We start from the raw sequence: 20,866 nt of genomic DNA on the forward strand, positions 1-20,866 counted from the left end.
CGGGAGCCACAGATATCATGTCCACTCTGCAGATCCTAGCCAGGGAGCCTACATGACATCCATTGCACATATTCACTGCAGTCGTTTTCCTGAGCAAGGTTTCTCAGTAGTGTCCACAAATCCAAGAGAAAGTGAAGAAAACATAATTACAAAACCATACTGCAAAAATTTACAGAAAAACTATTGTTAATGGATGTTATGATGACGTTCAAAAAAGTATTAAAGAAAACAATATTGTCCCATAACTTCGTCACCGGAGCTATGACCCACCCACTGTCAAACGTCAGTGTGGGGAATCTTAAATTAGGGTTTTTAGGGCTTTAGGGTGGATTTGATGCAGTAAACCATAACTGGGTAAGGACATTATTATTAGATTGCATTTGAACTTAACCATAAGATCATCAAATGCAGGTTCTGAGGAACCCTGAAGGGCTTGGACTTGTTTTTTCTTCTTCTATCCCCACTAGCCTCAAACCATGGGGTGTAGGAAACCATGGGGCTGATTTATAATTCGACGGACAGGTTACTTCGTCACACCAGTGACGGAGTAACCCGTCCGTCGGATTGTAAATCAAGCTCATAGTTATTCAAGAGGAGGCCTCAATACATAGAGGGATGATTCCAGGTTGTGGATGTGAAGCAAAGTGATGCTGAAAAAAATATATTTAGGCTTTTAAACCAAAATCAAATGGGCTAGGCACACAATTTGTTTTTCTTCACATGAGCCCGAAGGGTGGAAGAGTAAACATTGACTCTGCTGTGTAACTTTAGTCCAGGTTTCAATGAGAGGACTACTTTCCTACAAATAGCAGAGCAGCCAGCCGTTTGTGTAGATTAGACACCTCCCTTCATTTTTATGTCTTTTGAGTTTTTATGACACTCTTCATTAAAAGGCAGAAAAAAATATTTTCCTGTGGTAATAAATGCTTGAAAATAAATTATTTTGTTAGCTCAATTAAAGCTTAAGGTAGTGATATGTTGTTTTATGTCAAATTATCATCAGTATGCATACCCCAAATCTACAATTACCTCTGTTTTCTTCCCTACAGAACGAGTAGTGGCAGTGGGGGACTAACCATCACCAGCCTCTTGAAAGAGAAAGAGGGCTCTGAGGCTGCCAAGTTTACATCGGATGAGCTATGTCTGATCTGCAGCATCCTCAGCACTGCAGAGTACTGCTTGGCAACGACCCAACAGGTGAGAGTCTGAACCAGTCGCGGCTCCAGCAAGTAAGCGCGGGGAGGTGTCAACAGTCAACGGAATAGGAGAAATGAAATAAATAAATCCTATTACGTTGCCTGTCGACATCCATCATGCCCCGTCAACTTGCAGGAGCCGCAACTGGTCTGAACTATGGAGGAGCCCCCATAAAAGGACACTGCAGAACATAAGCATCACAATGGTGTCCCAACGATAACATCTCAGTTTTCAATGTTTTCACAGACACTTGAGTGGATGACCAATAGCAACTGAAACCTTTTTATTTTATTATAAGAGCTCCTTTAGCAGCACCTGAGAGTTCCAAGTTAACATATGATCTTCTCACCAAAATACCCAAGTAAATGTTATTATCACATGATATACCTCAGTGTCAGTAACTTAAGCAAATAATTTCCAGCATGTCAGTCCTTTGACGTAGGAGCTCCTTCACTATCATACACCTGAGAGTATAATGATAGCTTGGGATCCCCCAACGCACACCTATGTTTATGAACTCTCTTACTGAAACACATCAGGAACGGCATGCTCACACAGCTGAGTCCCTGAAATCTGTCCTAGTATCCCTCTGCTCACACTTGAGGGTTTATACAATCTGCAAGAAGCTGGTGTACTTAGTCGCACTAATAATCCCCCCACAATGCAAAACTAGCTCCTTGTCGTAAAGTACTGTTTCTCTATCGCAGCCTGGTATTCCCAATATTAGCACAGAACTGAGACAGAAGACTACTTAAGAGAATTGTGTTAAGCGTTATCAGTGCCATCTCAGCACTTGGACCATTAAACCACTCAGTTAAGCTCCCTGACCAACTGAGTAAATTTAAAAAGTATTTTATAATTAAAATAAGTGCACAACTACAAAAAATGGATGTAACTACAATGTTATGGTGTTTTAAAATAACAGCTTCATTCCACAAGATTTCTGTATTCTGACTTGACCAACAATAAAAGTTCCTGTGCGGTACCTACAAGTGGCCTCTGGAGACTTCTCCCTACTTCAATAACACGAAGAACAACACGAAAGCCAATGCTGAGAGAAACTTTAGACCAAAAAGGGGGGGGTTTGGGGGTTTGAAAAAAGCAAAACCACCTGCTTGATTTCTTTAGCAACGTATCAAGATTTATTCTCTTGCGATTATTTTTTGCTTTGTTTTATACACAATTTTATAGTGCAAGGAGAAGCCAACAATTTCATATATACAATAAATACAGCAATGAAAAAAGAAGAACATAAGCATTTCAAGCATTCAATCATACATGGCCGTCCAGTCATACACAGACATTCATACACATAACAACATGATCAATAAACCAAGAGAAACAAATGGATCCACGTATCGGTCAAAAATAAGTTGGAGAGAATCCCTTTGGGTGATGCGATTTAAAAGTTTTTTTAGTCTATTTACACCGGGAAAGTCTTTCTCTCAAAGTTTGCGAAGGTACTCTGTCCTTAACACAGCAAATAAAGACCAGATACGGGGGTAGAGTGGTCGACGCGTTTCGAACCCCACTTGTTAGGGGGGTTCTCCTCAGGACCAAATGGTTCTGCAACAATAATAAAAGGAGTGCTTAGGGAGGGGTTTTCACAAACAATTATAATGAGCGACTCAACAGTCCTGTGAGTACAACAGCCTACCTTAGCCAGTAAACCAAAAAGTCATCAATATTCATAAGCGGCGAGTCAAGAAGTTTGAGGGTGGAATGCTCACAGTAGCTGTAACCAAAAAAGAAATAACCGTGCTATCTTTAGTATCAAGCACTCACTGTGATTCATTCAGTCTATCTTAATGTATAACTGGGCGGGACTCTTACCTGCGCTTCGACCGGCTACTTGCTTGCCGGCGTGTCCATACTTCTCCTTTGTTCTAGGGGAAGGATTTCCTAGTTTCTAGAAAGGAGGGAGGGGGGGGGAAGGGGCGGTCAGTAATGCCTTAGGACTGATCAATTGCGCTAGCGCGTGGGTTAGTAACAAAGCTTCCGCATCAAACTGGGGACATACCGATTGAAGAAAGGCGTCTGTCCTTGTTTCCAAAATGCGAGTAGTGAAAAAATCGCCGTTGGTTGAAACTTTAACTTCCTGTTTAATAGCCCCATGTCGTTATGGGACTTGTAGTTTATTTGGAAGCCACAGAGAAAAACAAATGGAAGAATGCCACAGGCAAATAAACTGTGCTGATTAGAAAGTAGATCTAAGTTGTGTTTTTATAAATTTCAGCAATCTTATTCAAGCCTTTTGAGGCTGTGTTGAATTTCATAATGAGTAAAGCCTCACGTTGGGATAGTTTCTCGTCCAGGTCTCCTCCCCTTGGATCTTTTTCAATTTTTGAGAGTACTGTCCATTTCAAATCAGTTTGGTCATGTTTCATCCTGACCCAATGGTTGACCAATGGGGCATTTTCAACTCCTTTCCTGATCCTGGATTTGTGCTGGGTAATCCTATTTCTGACTTCCTGTGTGGTTTTACCAATATATATCAAAGGGCACGGGCAGACAATGGCATAAACTACATTTTTGCTTTTGCAATTTGTAAATGTGTCATGCTTCCAATGGTTGTTGTCGACACTGAAAACAGATTCTTCGATTGTTTCATTGCAACAAGTCTGTCCTAGTATCCCTCTGCTCACACTTGAGGGTTTATACAATCTGTAAGAAGCTGGTGTACTTAGTCGCACTAATAATCCCCCCACAATGCAAAACTAGCTCCATGTCGTAAAGTACTGTTTCTCTATCGCAGCCTGGTATTCCCAATATTAGCACAGAACTGAGACAGAAGACTACTTGAGAGAATTGTGTTAAGCGTTATCAGTGCCATCTCAGCACTTGGATCATTAAACCACTCAGTTAAGCTCCCTGACCAACTGAGTAAATTTAAAAAGTATTTTATAATTAAAATAAGTGCACAACTACAAAAAATGGATGTAACTACAATGTTATGGTGTTTTAAAATAACAGCTTCATTCCACAAGATTTCTGTATTCTGACTTGACCAACAATAAAAGTTCCTGTGCGGTACCTACAAGTGGCCTCTGGAGACTTCTCCCTACTTCAATAACACAGCATGATTTCCAGGTCCAGGCTCGCAGTTCCGACAATCTGGAGGGACTGCATAATAGTCACTTTGTGTAGGTAGGCCTTGTTAGCAGCTTCCAAACATAAGAAGTCTTGTGAGGGTGTCTATGACTTGTGTCTCCATGATGGGCAGATCCTCTCTGGATTTTCCGAGTTGGTCTGAGGCAGTAGGCAGTACCCCACCTTCTTAGTTGCCAGTTCAGTTCTTAGTGTAGACACCTTTGTGTTGCCTTCCTTTGGAGAGTCCTCCTTCTAGATGCCAGCTGACAGCGAGTGATTGTTGATCACTGCCTTCCAAGTTCAAACAAAGATTCTTCGCCAAGTCCATCGCCATATCCGGTACAACAGGTCTGCTTCAGAAGAAGATTCTTTCAGATAGTCTGTTGTGGCCCTGAGAGCTACCAGGCAATAAGTCCACTCTGATCCTTTCATGGACAAAACATAGATTTCTTGGTCAGGAGGGGCACATTCCTACCCATAGTTCACCAGTCTCTCATCCGCTTCCAGGTCCTGCAGTACTTATCTTCAAAAGACTTGGATTGAGGCTTCTGCTGTGTTTTGTCTCTTGGCTAAGCATGGTGGATCAACCTCCCACTGAGTCCTTCTGGTCAGGGGATCTGTATTCTTGTCTGGCCGGTGGCAGACAGCGGATCTATGCCTGTGTAAAATCTGAAGTTCTGTCTGAAAAACAATCAGCTGATGTTAGAGGTATGCCCTTACTCGGATACATCACCCAAGGTTTACTACAGTCTGACTGTGAGGAAAGTGGTGTATTATATGGTGGACTTGTGAGACCTCACCATGTAATATATTCACAATACCGACTTGTGTCCAGTCAGGCTATTCTGTAGAACCTTAAGCTCAACCCTGGGTAGCGATGTCTTTGAGCAGCAAGATTTAAACAAAGGAACATTTAGAAGTACCAAAACAACGAAATAAGAAAGTCACACAACACCAAAGAAATCCAAAACTAGTTTAGAAAAATAGTTATTAGTTTTATGAATCTCTGAACATCACAATGAACAAAATCCACCAGAGTTCCAGATATATACATTTTTAAGTAATGTGTAAATCGCTGCTTTACATACAAAATTCCAACAAGCATTGGTAAGGGGAACGTTTGGCAACTTTGTAAAATTTTAATAAAGTTGTGTTTGGCTCTTTAGGCCTGCTTTGGGTGATCAACTCCAGCAGGGAGGAGGTCAAGGGGGCAGTAAGGAGTTGTAGGACTGTTACCTTGTCATCAAAGCAGTCTCAAGTCCTGGTCCAGACTCTTTGGACGAACCGCTGAGGGTATTGTATGGTCTGCGGGGGGCTTCCTAGGGCTACGCCTCAGTCTTCTATCCAACTGGGCAACATTGGCCACAGGGGTTTAAGTCTTCTTTGGTCTAGCAGAAGCCTGGGTACCACTTGACTGCTGGTATCCGGTAACAGTGAAACCAGTGGTTCCCTTGGGTAAAGCCTAGTGTCCGATTTGCGTGACCAGACTGCAATCCGATGACTCTCCCAGGTCCAGCACACTCTGGTGCAACTTTTGAGCATTGGGACTTGGTGCCCTGGCTGCACGTCGGTCTAACAAATGAAATCCGCCCTTCATCAGCTCACCCATAAAAAGAACAGTTAGGTTGTGCACTGGCGGCAGAGAAACTAAATACAAAGAAACTACATACCTTTAAGAAAACAACTGAACCGAAAAAACAATTTGTAGTTTCTCAAGGTGCAGAGTGAAAATACAAGCAGTATCTAATAGAGCAAAAAGAAGGCAACCGTAATGTGCAGAAAAGTGGATTTTATATACTAGACTATACATTACAGATACTAGAGCAAGTTACTTCTGTTAAAACTTAGAGCCAAACAGTTGTATGAAAAAACAGAAGCTTCTTCAACATCACTCACCAGAGATTATACCAGGATTATAGTGAATCAGGGCCTAACTCAGGCAATTGTAGCCCCTGCACCGCTGGGCGGGGTGAGGGGAGGAACGCCCTTCACGGGACAAATGATTCTGTGCAATCTCGTAGACTCTGGGGTCTCTCATCCTATTCTGCAGGGGGGCCTATCACTTTTCATTACACCACTGTAAGGATTTCCTCTGTAACACAGAATTTAATTGTATGGCCGCAGTAATCTTCGACCTTCAGTTCACGCAGGTGTATCGTGGTATCAGCTGAGCTTCCTCTGAAGTACACAGCTGGGGAGTATGACATTATTGTATGGTATCCTCAGTAGTGTACCTCAGTATGTGATCTTTGTGACATGAGCATGTCTGGTAGACAATTTCTCGCAGCCAATAGCACATCTAAGCTCTAAAAGTGGGACTCATGGATATCTGATCAGAGAAAAGTGTGCTCTTCCAATAAAGGGGCAGAGAGTTGGTTTGAGGTGTGGTGAATCCACAATCTGCCCTTGTTCCTAGAGCTTTTCATCTTAGTTTTACATTACAAACTAGGAGAGACTGATGATCTGCAGTTATCCACTTCTCAAGTTTTGTCTGTTGAGGTCATTATTTAATTCCCATTGGTAACCGTGGTGCACTAGTAAACCACTGTCAGGGTATGCCTCGATTGGCCATCACGCAGCGATCAAGGTGTGCACTGACAAACAGCTTCTTCTGTGTTTACAAAGCCTCTGTACTAAAAACGTGTGTTCAGTGCTTTGCCAAATACACTTCTTTAGCAGTTTAATGTGTATCTAAACATGTAGGTGGGAGGTTCTATCTTGTAGATCCGCTTCTGTTGGTGCAACTGATATTGAGAGATATATGTTTGTAAGGAGCTATGAAAGCAAGATATGACTTCAGAGCTCATTTCTGTAAAGTATTTTATTAGTTTTCCAAACCAGATAACATGACATGATTAATACTTCCTTTTCCTCATCCCTCCGCCCCCAAGCTCCTCCCTTCCCAACCACCGAGGCTTCAGAGCTCATTTGATTACCTTCTGTTTGTATCCTCAAACTAATTAACTAATTATTTGTTCTCTCTCTTGATCTTGGTAGCTTGAAGAGAAACTGAAGGAGAAAGTGGATGTTACATTGGTCGAAAGAATCAATCTGACTGGAGAAATGGACACCTTTAGCACGTAAGCTTGACGGTCTGCTCCTAGTATCACCAGGGAAGGTTCCTCTGCTTTCTCCTGGGTCAGGGCAATGATCACATTAGATACATCTGGGGCTCAGTTTCTGTCATCAGTTTCTATTAACAGACGCCATGATTGCTCAACGAATTAAATGCTAAAATCTGTTATTAGATGGCGGTCATAAATTCACGTCTAGCAAGGTCAACTTAGCATTCCAGTCTACAGAGGCCAATAAATTGAATAACATTAATTTGGGTAATAGCATCACCTGTTACTTGCACCACTTAGTAATGGCAGAGGTGTGGTATACAGCTGTGTATACAAGTTGTTATGTCCATGCAAGCTTGATCTTTCTCGAGGTTGCATATGGGGACCATGTAAGCTTTCCTACATACCAAGGTACCAGTGGGATTTCTAGTGGCTAGATTGCTCCCTTTGGAACTGGGATACCTGTAATCTAATTCCAGCTTTCCCATTTGACCAAACTTTTCTGCTCTAGAAGCTTAAATTCAGTTCATACAACTCACCGTATCTGCCAAAATAAGATGCTTTTGTAATCACGCTGAACAACACTGTTATTTATTTGGTTAAACACCTGCATATTATCTTTAGCCTGGAAGCATAGAGAAAGCATGTGCTTGTGTTGCTGCGGTATAGAAGGTTCGTCAGTCACTTTGCTGCTGGAGAGGGAACAGCCATTTTGTGATGTTACAGTTCTCGCCCACCTTGGTAGTATTACGGAGATGAAGCATTCCTATCTCATTTCACTCATTATTCAAACTGTGGGTACTTGCTCAAATTCTGGTGACTGTACTAGAGAGGAATCCATCAAGGTTTAGGTCAATATAGTGGACGATGTCTGTTGCTTAATGGATTTATGAGTGACGATGAGAGTCTGTATGGCTCTTATGTGCTATTATAACACAGCCTTACCAAATCTTTCGTCATGTCTTTATGGTACAGACTTGGCTCGAAAAGTGGAACTTACAGCATTTTGTAGTACATATCTAGTACTCCATTAGTACTGCTTACTACGAAATTCCATTCATAAACCTACGAATTGAGATCTCTGCCTCTGCCTTTTCTCTTCTCTTTGACAGAGACCCCCTGACCCCACTGCCTGCTAAATACAGTAGGGACAAGGGGGAGTGGTGTGAAAATGGAGAATTATTACTGAAAAATGTGTGAAATTAAGGGAGAATTAAAGAGTGGTTTCGGAGGTTCATGCTAATAAAAAAGCACCTACAAAAAAGTAAGACCAATGCAAAAAACTAAATACACAAATTTACAACAGCCCTATTGGTGTAAAAACAGACTTAAATGAATTTCAACTGGGCCTTGGAATATGGCGAGCACCATACAACACCAACTACTGGTACTGCAACACATTCCCATCGGAAACAATAGAGGTAAGGAATTGAAATTTCAGTCTATAGGAAATAATGTTCAATTAATTGAATTAGTTCTACCTTAAATTTATTTGTGGCTGGAGTCACAAGCTCGGAATATTACTGCCATCTAGTGTTGGGTCCGGATGCTTGTGACTTGTACTTCTTCAAAAAGGATAGAGTCACAAGACTTGTTGTGATTCCTCCCGTGGTCCTCGGTGCACCCCTACAACGGCTCCACCTCAGAATGTTTACTTCTGCCATTGGGTTTGGATGTTTGCGTGCTAGCTCTGGGACTAACTCATTCCTTTGCAAATTCTTCTGAGCTAGACTTCAGACTTTAAGAACAACACCAGTGCCTGCCAAGAGAGCTTCTTCATGATGCTTTAGCTCTCTTCTCTTGACGCTATGTAACCAAGGAGCCTCAGCACACCGCAACTTGGGACCCTCGTTTGACAATGACCTTCTGACTAGAGGGAAGGAACATGGAACACACACTTTTTTGACATTGTCTAAAACGCACTGCTAGCATGGCATATGCAATTGTTGCCTGTCTCGTAAGCACAACAAAATCTCCTATGACCCCCTTTTGTGCTTGCTGGTGCAAAAAGGCAATCCAATACTGGAGGGAGAGGCACTGGGCACATCAAAATGGCAGTACCAGGCATCGCACAAGATCTACAACTTTTTTGGGTCGTAACTCAAACCTTCCAAGTGGGAAGGAGCCTGAGCTAACAACATTAGAGGCTGCCAACTTCGAAGAAGTAGTAATAGAGCAAGCACACCTTAAGCCTCCAGGACCTCAATTGAAGATAAACCACAGGACCTCAGTGGTGCTGCATATTATCTTGTGGCTTGTGTCTTGTGACTGAGCAGACCACATTCCCGCACAAGTTGGGCCTCAAGTCAAGCCTCCGACCTGGGGATCTGGCGCCAACAGCGGGTACATCCCAGTCTGAGGCAACCTCTTTCAAGCCGAGCAAGTTACTGCCCAAATGTGTTGAGCCACAACATCCATCTGCCTCCTAAACACTTAGCCACTGAGTGAGTGGCCACCTTCAGAGCCAAGGCTGAGGTGATAGCAAAGCCCCGGACTGGCTGGCATCAGAAGTACCCTTGATATTTGAAAGAGACAATTAGTTATGGTTCTCTTCCAGGGGATCCTCATCAATAGTCATAAGCACTGAATATTCCCGCCCATGTGCGGGACCCCGGAAGCAATATAAAAATATCTATGTATAAAACACATATATCTCGCTCCACATATATGTATGTACATATATCATTTTTCTCACATCAATGCAGCCCCAAAACTGAGGCTAAACAATGCAAACACATATACATGAACTGCAATTAGTAAGGAATCAAAAAACACATTAGGTCAAAAAACCCTTGAACTTTGTGTTTTAATGAGTCAAACCACTCATAAATCCTGAAAATTGCTTATAAATAGACATTGTTAGCCCTCAGGCTGCATTGCAAAACAATATCATAGAAAATGAAACCATTTTTACAATAACTGGCACCGTGCCTTTAAGGCAGCCATGACCCCAGGCTTCCCATCATGCCTCAGGGGTGACAGTTAGGTCAGTTGTTCTTTCCGGCTCCTTCAGTCAGGACCCTGGTGAAACAGCTCCTTTTCTTTTTGACTTTCTGTCAAAAAATATTCAACTTTAACTAGAATTTTTGACTTCACTCGACGTCTTTTAGACATAGTGCTGCTTAAACAATTTTTGTACTTAAAAAAGGTATTTTTCCTGTCAAAGATGCCTTCTCTCTTTAACAATTGTCCTTCATGTGGAAGGAAGAAGGCCAAGACGGACTCTCATTCAGTCTGTATCCTGTGCCTACCAGACTCTCATTCCTCTAAAACCTGTGAACACTGCCAGGTTTTATCTTCCAGGACTCTTAAAGATCGGGAGAGGATTAGAGCTTATGGGCTTTCTGAGAGAGGAAGATCTCCCAAGAAGCAGAAAAGACGGAAGACGCGGTTGACGTCGAGAGAAGCCCCGACTGGTTCACATTCGACGTCGGGATCGGCGTTGGAGAAGCAGTCGACGGCGACGAAGAAGATGTCTTCAGCGTCTACATTGAAGGTACCTCCGCTTCAGTCAGCGTCGAGGGACAGGTCGCCGTCGAAGCGGAAGAGCTCGACGGCGAGCCGTATGACGTCGAAACAGCATCGTCATGCTGTGACGTCGAGGCATTCTCCGTCGACGTCGGTCCATCGGCGTTCGACGTCGAGCCATCCTCCGTCGAAGACTAGCCATGGTCGTTCGACGTCGAGGGAGCCTCTGTCGACACATCATCGGTCGACGTCGATGCAGCCAACGTCGACGCCTGGACGAGAGCGTTCGACGTCGGAGCGGCATTTGGAGTCGAGGCACGCCCAGTCGCCGTCAAATCAACGGCGATCGGCGTCGAAACAGCCTCCATCGACGTCGAGCAGACAGCCTTCAACGTCGAAGGACAGTCATCGCCACCCGAGGTCGACGTTAGAGAAATCACGGTCGAGGGAGCGCCTACCTGCTCGCCACTCGGCGTCGATACAACCACCGTCGAGGGATCAGCAAAGATCCAGGGAGAGAAGTTCTTCGCAGACAAAGAACATTACTCCTGCAAAATCAAAGGAGGTGGTTCGGGACAAGGAAAGTGACTTATTGGACCAGACTCATGTCCTAGAGCCACAGTTGGGTTCTCCAGGTTCAGCATCGGAGGTGGAACAATCTCCAGTGCAGGATCCTCCTGCCAAGAGACGGAGAATCGCAGAAGAAAGATCTCGCTCGAGGTCTTCCTCTGGATCTCTGGTGAGTCTTTCCTCATCATCTCGGAGTGGCAGATCCTCGGATGGACAGAGCGGCGCATCTAATAGGGGGAGGTCCAAATCCCCTGCAAGATCGCAACAGGATGGAACGGATCAACCTCCACGGTCATGTACACCTGCGAAGGATCCCGTCCACAAGTCTCCTTCTGTTCATCTTTCCCCAAGGTGGAATAAACCTCTTCACCAGTGGGCAAAGGACAAGGAGACGGTAGATCGCCTAAAGCGATATCGAGACCAACCTCTTCCCCGCAGAGAACGGTCTCGTTCTAAGCACTCAAGTAAGAGACATTCTCGTCACAGAGAGCGATCTCGTTCCAAGACGCGTTCTAGCAGAAGATCTAGGTCCAAGAGGACACGTAGTTCTTAAAGTTCGTCGAGAACGCGATCTCACAGGGAGTACTCCCCGACTCTTACAAACAGTCCACGCTCAAGAGTGTCTCCAACTGAGGATATTTTCTCGTTCCAAGATATCTTGGGCAGGGGAGCCCTGAAACTGGGAGTACCGATGACAGCTCCACAAGTCAAGACGACTGTCATATTCGAAACCCTGCAACATAGATCAGCACCCAAACCGTTGTTGCCGTTGGTTCCGGGTATAATGGAACATGTGAATGAAGTCTTCCTCACTCCGGCAACGGTGAAGTCCGTTCCAGCGAGGATTCTCAAAAAGTATCGTCCTCCGGAAGAGGATCCTCTGTTCCTCAAAGCTGATCCTCCGCCAGATTCAGTGATCATTACGGCAGCAAGAAAATCCAATGCGGTGGCTTCCTCATCCACGGTACCTCCAGATAAGGATAGCAAGGTGCAGGACTCATGGGGGAGAAGGGTGTGTAACACCTCAGCCTCTTTCCTCAAGGTCTCCAACGCGGAAGCCCTGCTCGGCAGGTATGACAGGTCTCTGTGGGACTCACTTCAGAGATTTACCGCAAAACTTCCTGAGGAAGATAGAAAGGACTTTGAGGAGGTTCTGATGGAGGGCAGTCAAGTCTCCAATCAGATTATAGGATCGGCAGCAGATGGAGCAACGCTGGCTGCGCATGGCTATGTGCAAGGAGTTACAGCAAGGAGAACATCTTGGTTACGCCTCACAGCATTAAAACCAGAGGCTCAAGCAAGAATCCTAAACCTTCCTTTTTCAGGCACATCTCTTTTTGGAGCAAGTGCGGATGAGGAGATGCAGCGGATGAAGTCCGAGTTGGACACTCTCAAAGCGGTGGGACTCGAAAAGAAAAAGGAATTCAAGAAGAAATTCCGTTCGAACAACAAAGGTTATTCGAAGCAGAGGGTTCAAACCCCTCAATGGCAGAAAGGCCAGAACCAGCAGGGCCAGCAAAAGGCACAGTACAAAGGCAAGGGCAATTCCAAGGGAAATGGAAATCAGCGCCAAGGCAACAACTTCAATAAAGCTCAGCAGAAGCAATGAGTCTTCACTTCCCCCAGCGCCGTTACCCACTCCAGTGGGGGGAAGCATTGCACATCACAGGACAGAGTGGCAGGCCATTACAAAAGATCAATGGGTGTTGTCTACGCTGCAGAATGGGTACTGTCTTCGTTTCCATCGTCTACCTCCACACGTTTCCCCGATGTCAACATCAAGCCACCAGCTACAAAGGTTAAAGGCAGAAGTAGCTACACTCCTCGAGAAAGAAGCCATCGAGAGAGTTCCGGTGTCCCAAAGGGGGAAAGGAGTGTACTCGAGGTATTTTCTGGTCAGAAAAAAGGGCCAAAAGGAAGAATACAGGCCCATTCTGGACTTGAGAACACTCAATCTGCATGTCCGAAAAGAAAAGTTTCGCATGTTGGCGCTTCACCAGATACCATTGCGATTTTGAGCGTTCTCTCGTGACGAGATTCTCTCCGTGCCTGATGCCTTAAAAAATACATTTACAAATTCAATATATATTTACACGATTTCCAGCGTGAACGTGTTGTCTATTCAAGTCAATGCTTGGCTACTATTGCCAGTACATCGGACCATGAACGGCCCTTGAGCCCCCGCTAATCAACTTATGATTCATACCACGAAGTGATTCTGATTGTCCGTGAAGTTAGCTTATTTCGTAATTTCTTGGTCCTGTACATACCACTCAGTGGTTATGTGCCCCATTTTGGAGTCCTGATGAAGACCCCGCAGCAAGGATAGCATTCTTACCTGCACACTAGAGGGTCGAAACGTCGACAACCATTCGTTTCTCAAACGCAACTCCATTCCCTATTGTTTTCCTTTATTGAACTATGTGGAGTATGCTATGTTGAAATGATTATTTGAACCCTACGGTCCTGGCTTGTGTACATATCGTGTAACATTGAGAAATGCTGTATATTGGTTGACTATACTGTCACTTAAGAAATTTTCTTTTCTTCTCACTTTATCCTCACGCGATCACTCACTACCCTCCCCTTCTGCCTTCTCAACTTTGGGGCACGTTTTAAACTATTTAATCCATGTCTTCATAAATTGTATATTCAATACACATTCCCATTGGGATTAAAACAATGTGGACTACTTTGTTTGTTTGGTTGATTTAATTTTACTCGTTGTTTCAAATTGTTCCTATACAACTGGGACCCCTTCCTATAATCACTTTGCTAACCCAGGTCCCAGTGTTCTCAGCTGGGTATAACCCCCCATTAGTAACTTATATCCACATCTCAGGCAGGGGGATTGGATGTGTTCGATGGACCTTCAAGATGCGTACTTCCATATACCAATACGGCAAGATCACAGGAGATTCCTTCGATTCCGGGTGGGGACCTCTCACTACCTGTTCAAAGTCCTTCCGTTTGGGTTGAAGTCGGCTCCCAGAGTGTTCACCAAGTGTGTTGCAGTGGTGGCGGCAGCTCTACGCCGCAGGGGAGTCTTCGTATACCCATACTTAGACGATTGGCTGTTGAAAGGTCCAACTCCAGGCAATGTAAGGAATCAATTCCAGACATGCATAGAACTTTGTCAGCGTCTAGGTCTACATGTCAACTACAGCAAGTCTGTCTCACAGCCCACTCAGAAGATCCACTTCCTAGGAGCTCTGCTAGACTCCGAAGTAGGAAAAGTGTTTCCTTCGGAGGAGAGACAGTTTTCGATAGCCCTCAAGTGCCAGCAAGTTCTTCTCCACAGGTCCCAGAAGGTGCGGAAGATAGCCTCACTCTTGGGGTCGATGGCTTCCTGCATCTTCCTAGTACCGAACGCCAGACTTCGGATGCGTCCTCTTCAGCAGGATCTGGAGGACAAATGGGACCAACACTCAGATCGATGGGACGATCGGATCACTTTGTCGGAGGTAGCTCAATCTTCCCTCCAGTGGTGGACAAAGAGACAGAACATGCAGGTGGGAGTTCTCTTCCATCAACCTCCTCCAACACAAACGATCATCACAGATGCATCATTACAAGGATGGGGAGCGCACATGGGACCCCTACAAGTGCAGGGTCTGTGGTCTCCCAAGGAAAGCACTTATCATATCAACTTGCTGGAATTGAGAGCGGTTCACCTGGCTCTCAAAGCGTTCCTTCCCTCGCTTCAAGAGAAAATGATTCTAGTACAGACGGACAACACCACCACGATGTACTATTTGAACAAGCAGGGAGGAACACGCTCAAGGACTCTGTCACTGGAAGCTCAGCGCATCTGGCATTGGCTTCTAGCTCGCAAGTTGTCTGTTCAGGCAGTCCACCTCCCAGGAGAGTAGAACGTGAGGGCGGACGCACTAAGTCGGCACTTCGAAGACAGAGAAGACTGGGTTCTCAACGACGAAGTGCTAGACGACATTTTCCAGTCTTGGGGTCGTCCTTCAATAGATCTCTTCGCAGACGACGAAAACACCAAATGCCCAAGCTTCGCCTCCAGGTTCTATCGACCAGGAACGAGAGGGAATGCTCTGTTAATGGACTGGTCAGGGCAGTTTGTGTACGCCTTTCCACCCCTTCCGCTGATCACGAAGGTGGTGAGCAAGCTGAACCACTTGTGCACAACGATGATCCTGATTGCCCCCGACTGGCCGAGACAATGGTGGTACACAGACCTACTTCACCTGTCAGTGTCTCCTCACAAGAGGCTTCCATGCAGGCAGGACCTGTTGTCGAAGATAAACGGGAGGATTCACCATCCCAACCTTCCGTCACTGAACTTGGCAGCATGGCTCCTGAGGTCATACAGTACGGCCATCTAGGGCTGCCACAGGACTGCATGTCCATTCTGAAAGAAGCACAACGCCCTTCCACTAGACATTCGTATGCTTGCAAGTGGAAGAGATTCTATATGTGGTGCATGCAGAATGGTCACAATCCGGTAAAAAGTCAGGAAGAAGCAGTTCTCCCATACTTGTTGTACCTGACTAAAGCAGGTTTGAAGTTTAACTCCATTAAGGTGCATTTAGCCGCTATTACAGCTTATAGGCGATCACCTTCACAAACTTCTTTTTTTCAGCTTCCTGCAGTAAAAGATTTCCTGCAGGGTCTAAAGAAGGTGTACCCTCCTGTACGGCCATCTGCTCTTCCGCCTTGGGAGCTGAACCTAGTCCTATCAAAATTGATGGGTTCGCCTTTTGAGCCTATTCATAAAGCTTCTTTACAGCATATTTCCTGGAAAGCAGCTTTTTTGATAGCGATTACGTCAGCCCGTAGGGTGAGCGAAATTCAGGCCCTATGTACTAAAGAACCGTATACAGTCTTTCATCGAACAGAGTGGTGCTTACAACGCATCCTTCTTTCCTGCCTAAAGTGGTATCAGATTTTCATGTCAATCAGTCTATCTCTTTACCCACTTTCTTTCCTAATCCCTCTACTCCAGCTGAGAGGGCGTTACACTCTTTGGACCTGAAAAGGGTTTTAAAGTTCTATCTGGACAGGTCCAAGTCTATTCGACATTTTGATCAATTGTTTGTTAACTACGGATCGATCAGAACTGGTCATGCAGCCTCGAAACGTTCTATCTCCAGGTGGATCGTTTCGTGTATCAAGCTTGCTTACCAATTGGCACAGAAGACTTTAGGGGGTTCCCCTAAGGCGCATTCTACTAGAGGTAGAGCAGCCACGGCGGCTTACCTGCAGGATGTGCCCATGTCTGAGATTTGTAAAGCGGCGACCTGGAGGTCTGTCCATACATTTACCAGACATTACTGTCTAGATTCTGACACGAGAGCAGATACCCAGGTGGGCCAGGCCTCCCTGAGGAATCTGTTTAACAGCTAGAGTTTTTTGGCTGTTATGATTTGGTTGGTTCATGTACTTCTCATTTATCTGCAGGTGGTTGATGGGCTTGCTATTCTATTCAGTGCTTATGACTATTGATGAGGATCCCCTGGAAGAGAAGGATAAGTTACTTACCTGTAATCCTAGTTCTCTTCCAGGGGTATCCTCATCAAAGTCATAAGCAACCCACCCGCCTCCCCAGGTAAATGAGATTTGGTACTGTTTTTCAATCTTGTGGTTGAGCCCTGTCTTCAGGGTTATGCAAAGAACAACTGACCTAACTGTCACCCCTGAGGCATGATGGGAAGCCTGGGGTCATGGCTGCCTTAAAGGCACGGTGCCAGTTATTGTAAAAATGGTTTCATTTTCTATGATATTGTTTTGCAATGCAGCCTGAGGGCTAACAATGTCTATTTATAAGCAATTTTCAGGATTTATGAGTGGTTTGACTCATTAAAACACAAAGTTCAAGGGTTTTTTGACCTAATGTGTTTTTTGATTCCTTACTAATTGCAGTTCATGTATATGTGTATGCATTGTTTAGCCTCAGTTTTGGGGCTGCATTGATGTGAGAAAAATGATATATGTACATACATATATGTGGAGCAAGATATATGTGTTTTATACATATATATTTTTATATTGTTTCCGGGGTCCCGCACATGGGCGGGAATATTCAGTGCTTATGACTTTGATGAGGATACCCCTGGAAGAGAACTAGGATTACAGGTAAGTAACTTATCCATTCCTCACCTTAGAATTACCTCCAGGCGTCAGACTGGATCTGGAGAATTTTTTTGTCAGCAGTACCCCTGCACGTCGATAGGTGGCGTCGGTCGACTCTGCATTCGACGTTGGCGTCGTGGTCGCTGGGATGACGTTGGGGTATCTACTTAGACGCCGCCCTAATGCGCTGATGTCAGTTTTTCTTTTTCCACACCAGCCAGCGCAGATCCGGAGAGAGCGGTACCTCGAGTCACTTTTTGACTCTCTATTTGCGACTTTTGTTGAAGTCTTTTCGAGTCCTTCGACTCCTGGTGCACGCAGGGATATCCCGACCTCGAACCAGCTTCAAGGCTTGTGTGCCTTTGGGGCTTGGAGCCCGACCCGAAATCGTGCTCCGACTTCCAGGCCATGTACCCGAAGTCTTTGCAGATCGGTCCCAAAAGCTTCTTGATGCCCGGCAGTCAGCTCCACGCCGTTCAAGGTCCCGGTCGAGAGGGAAGCCGCGGGAACGGTCACAAAGTCATCACCACCATTCTTCATCCAAGTCTTCGTCTTTGGGTAATTTGAAGGACTGAAGAAGGCAGAGAAGCATCATCGCTCTAAGCGTTCTCACCGCCCGTTGGTTGACGCGACGCGGGAAGCGGAAGGTAGTCGTCGACTCCGGCCTTTCCAGGAGCCGGAGCGACCCCTACCCAGCTATGCAACTTTTACGAAGCCTTGCATTCTATCTTTGGGCAGCCCGACTCCGCCAGCGTGCCCTCGGGCTCCACGGACTCAGTTGGGGCTCTAGGCCTTTGTTGCCGGCTGCTTTGGCTCCATCGCCACATGGCCCCCAAGGATCCAGGACTGGGTCCAGATTGGCGCCGGTCAACTTTGTGACACCTCCTCCGGCGCTGAATCCAGTGATGACACCTCAACCACCTCCGATGCCGGTTGTGTCCCCAACCGACGTCGACCCTGGCCTCCCCCTTGATGTAGATACGGAGCCAGACCAAGGTCTATTCCGGCACCGACCGATACTTTTGTGCCATTGTTCTCCCCTGGTGTTCCCTATCGCCCTGAGTGGCTACCAGAGGAGGACTAGGAGGGGTCTGTGGAAACTCTAGCAGACTAGTTGGAAGAACCGGACTGGAGAGAGGAGGTGGGTGAGGCCAGTGGTCTGGATACATCCCCAGACCTTGGCATGCTTTCTCGCCCTACTATGGCTACGGAGGAGGGGTGCATCTTACGCAGTGGTGTCGCGTAGGGCGGCCGGGGCCCAAACCTCAAGCTTCCTATGGTGGCAGCCAGGACTAATCTCCTCACTGAGGTTCTTCAGCCGGCAGCTGCCTCTTCAGAGGCCCTGCTGCCATTTAATGAGGCCCTCACGGACATCCTTTTGGGCCCCTGGTCCAAGCCCAACACAGTTGCTCCTGTGGATAGGATGATTGCCCGACGATACCTCCTGACCCTGGGCGACCCCCTTTTCCTCTCCCAACACCCCACCCCTAAGAGCTTGGTGGTTCAAGCCTCGACTTACAAGGGTACATTCCTTAACGCACCACCTGATAGGGAATCCAAGAAGCTGGACCACCTTGGGAAGAAGATGTTTTCTTCCTCCAGCTTAGGCCTGTGGTCGGTGAACATCACATGTCTCTTGGTGGACTCTTGGAAACTCGGTGTGGGACACGGTTGCGCAGGTGTTGCCATAGTCCCCAGAGGAGGCCCGGGCAGTGCTCTTCCGTGCAGTTGCCGATGGAGAGATGCAGCAAAGTTTGCCATCCGTTGTGGGCTGGACACCTTAGACTCACTAGGCAGGATGTTTTCCACAACAGTAGCACTGAGACGCTATGCCTGGTTAAGGTAAGCTGGTTTTTCGGGTTATGTCCAAGCAACACTTTTGGACATGCCATGCAATAAGGCAGACAACCCGATGAGCGCTTTAAGGATTCTAGGGCTATGGCCAGATCCTTAGGCCTCGTTTCCACCTCCCTCGCAGCGCAGTCTGCTTTTCGCCCCTTTCGTGGCTACAGTAGGGGTGCCCCACCACCTTACGCCCAGAGCCACAGGCCTGCGCAAGCTGTCCAGCCTCTGCGTGGCCGGGGGCGTGGATCCCACCGCCGTGGGTCGGCGAGCCAGCAGTCTGGCCAGTCCACCCGCGCCCCCTCTGCAGCAGCCTCCAAGCCCTCCTAGTCTGACCTTTCAGTCCCATCCATCTCCAGTGGGTGGCAGGATTCGCCATCACCTCCCCCACTGGCTCAACAACGTCAGACAGGTGGGTTTTGCAATTAGTCTGAAGGGGCTACTCCCTCCCCTTTGAGACTAACCCTCCATCTATGCCACCTCAATTCCATCGCATGTCGGAGGATCACCTGGCCCTTCTCCAACAGGAAGTTACATCTCTCTTGGCCAAGGGAGCCACTGAACACGTTCCTGCCCCAGATGAAGGTTGTGGTTATTTCCACTACTTTCTGGTGCCCAAGAAGGACAAGGGCCTGCATCCTATCTTGGATCTCAGGAACGTCAACCGCTTCCTCCGGAAGGAGAAGTTCAAGATGTTGACTCTGGCTCAGGTTCTGTCTGCTCTCGACCCTGGAGACTGGATGGTAGCATTAGACCTGCAGGACACTTATTTTCACATCCCCGTCCTGCTGGCCTACCGGCGTTAGGCCACGAGCACTTTCAGTTTACCGTGCTCCCCTTTGGTCTTGCCAGCTCCCCTCGGGTGGTCACGAAAGGGATGGCAGTGGTCACAGCTCATCCCAGGATCACCTGGCCCTGCATTCAAAGGGCTAAAGTCACATCCGATTCCCTCTCTGAAGCTCCTTTTCATCTGAGCGGTTCTGAACACAGCGCAGTTTCAGGCTTATCCTCCCGAGCAGCGAGTCCGGGAAAGTCGGGCTATGATTCCGATCTTTCAGCCTCTATTGCGGGTTTCGTTCAGAATGACCCTGAGCCTACTGGGCCTCCTGAATCCTGCTGGTGGACTATGACAGGTGGCATATGGGTGCTATGCAGTGGGACCTGACGTTCCAGTGAGCACAGCATCAGGGGAATCTTTCCGATTGCGTCCAGATCTCGGAGGCACTGCACACCAATTAGAGGGGTGGCTAATGAGCCAGGATTGGGTCAACAGCAAAGCCCTCTCCCTTCCCCAACCAGAGTTCACACTGGTGACAGATGCATCACTGCTGGAGTGGGGCGGCCACATGGGATTCTAAGAACACGTCTAGGCCTCAGCTCCAGTCTATCCGAGGGAAGGCAACAATGGCCCACCTCGCACTGAAATCACTAAAGACTAAACTCCCTGACCTCACCCTTAAACCCTTCCTTGAAATCCTCCGAGCGAAACTTCAACCAACGCTCACTTATGGGAGTGAATCGCTGCATGGGAAGGA

General features: G+C 46.5%; 1 protein-coding gene across 1 annotated transcript in view; it reads left to right on the top strand.

Annotated features, from left to right (window-relative positions):
• Window positions 1-20,866, top strand: part of LOC147668673 (vacuolar protein sorting-associated protein 53 homolog) — a 508,123-nt gene that overhangs the window by 322,675 nt on the left and 164,582 nt on the right. Inside the window, exons 9-10 of the mRNA XM_086948529.1 lie at window positions 1,050-1,197; window positions 7,285-7,367. Of these exons, the coding sequence (XP_086804655.1) occupies window positions 1,050-1,197; window positions 7,285-7,367 (231 nt within the window). The remainder of the gene's footprint in view (window positions 1-1,049; window positions 1,198-7,284; window positions 7,368-20,866) is intronic.

Source organism: Lissotriton vulgaris, unplaced genomic scaffold (assembly GCF_964263255.1).
Source record: "Lissotriton vulgaris unplaced genomic scaffold, aLisVul1.2 SCAFFOLD_1307, whole genome shotgun sequence".
NCBI classification, from domain to species: domain Eukaryota; kingdom Metazoa; phylum Chordata; class Amphibia; order Caudata; family Salamandridae; genus Lissotriton; species Lissotriton vulgaris.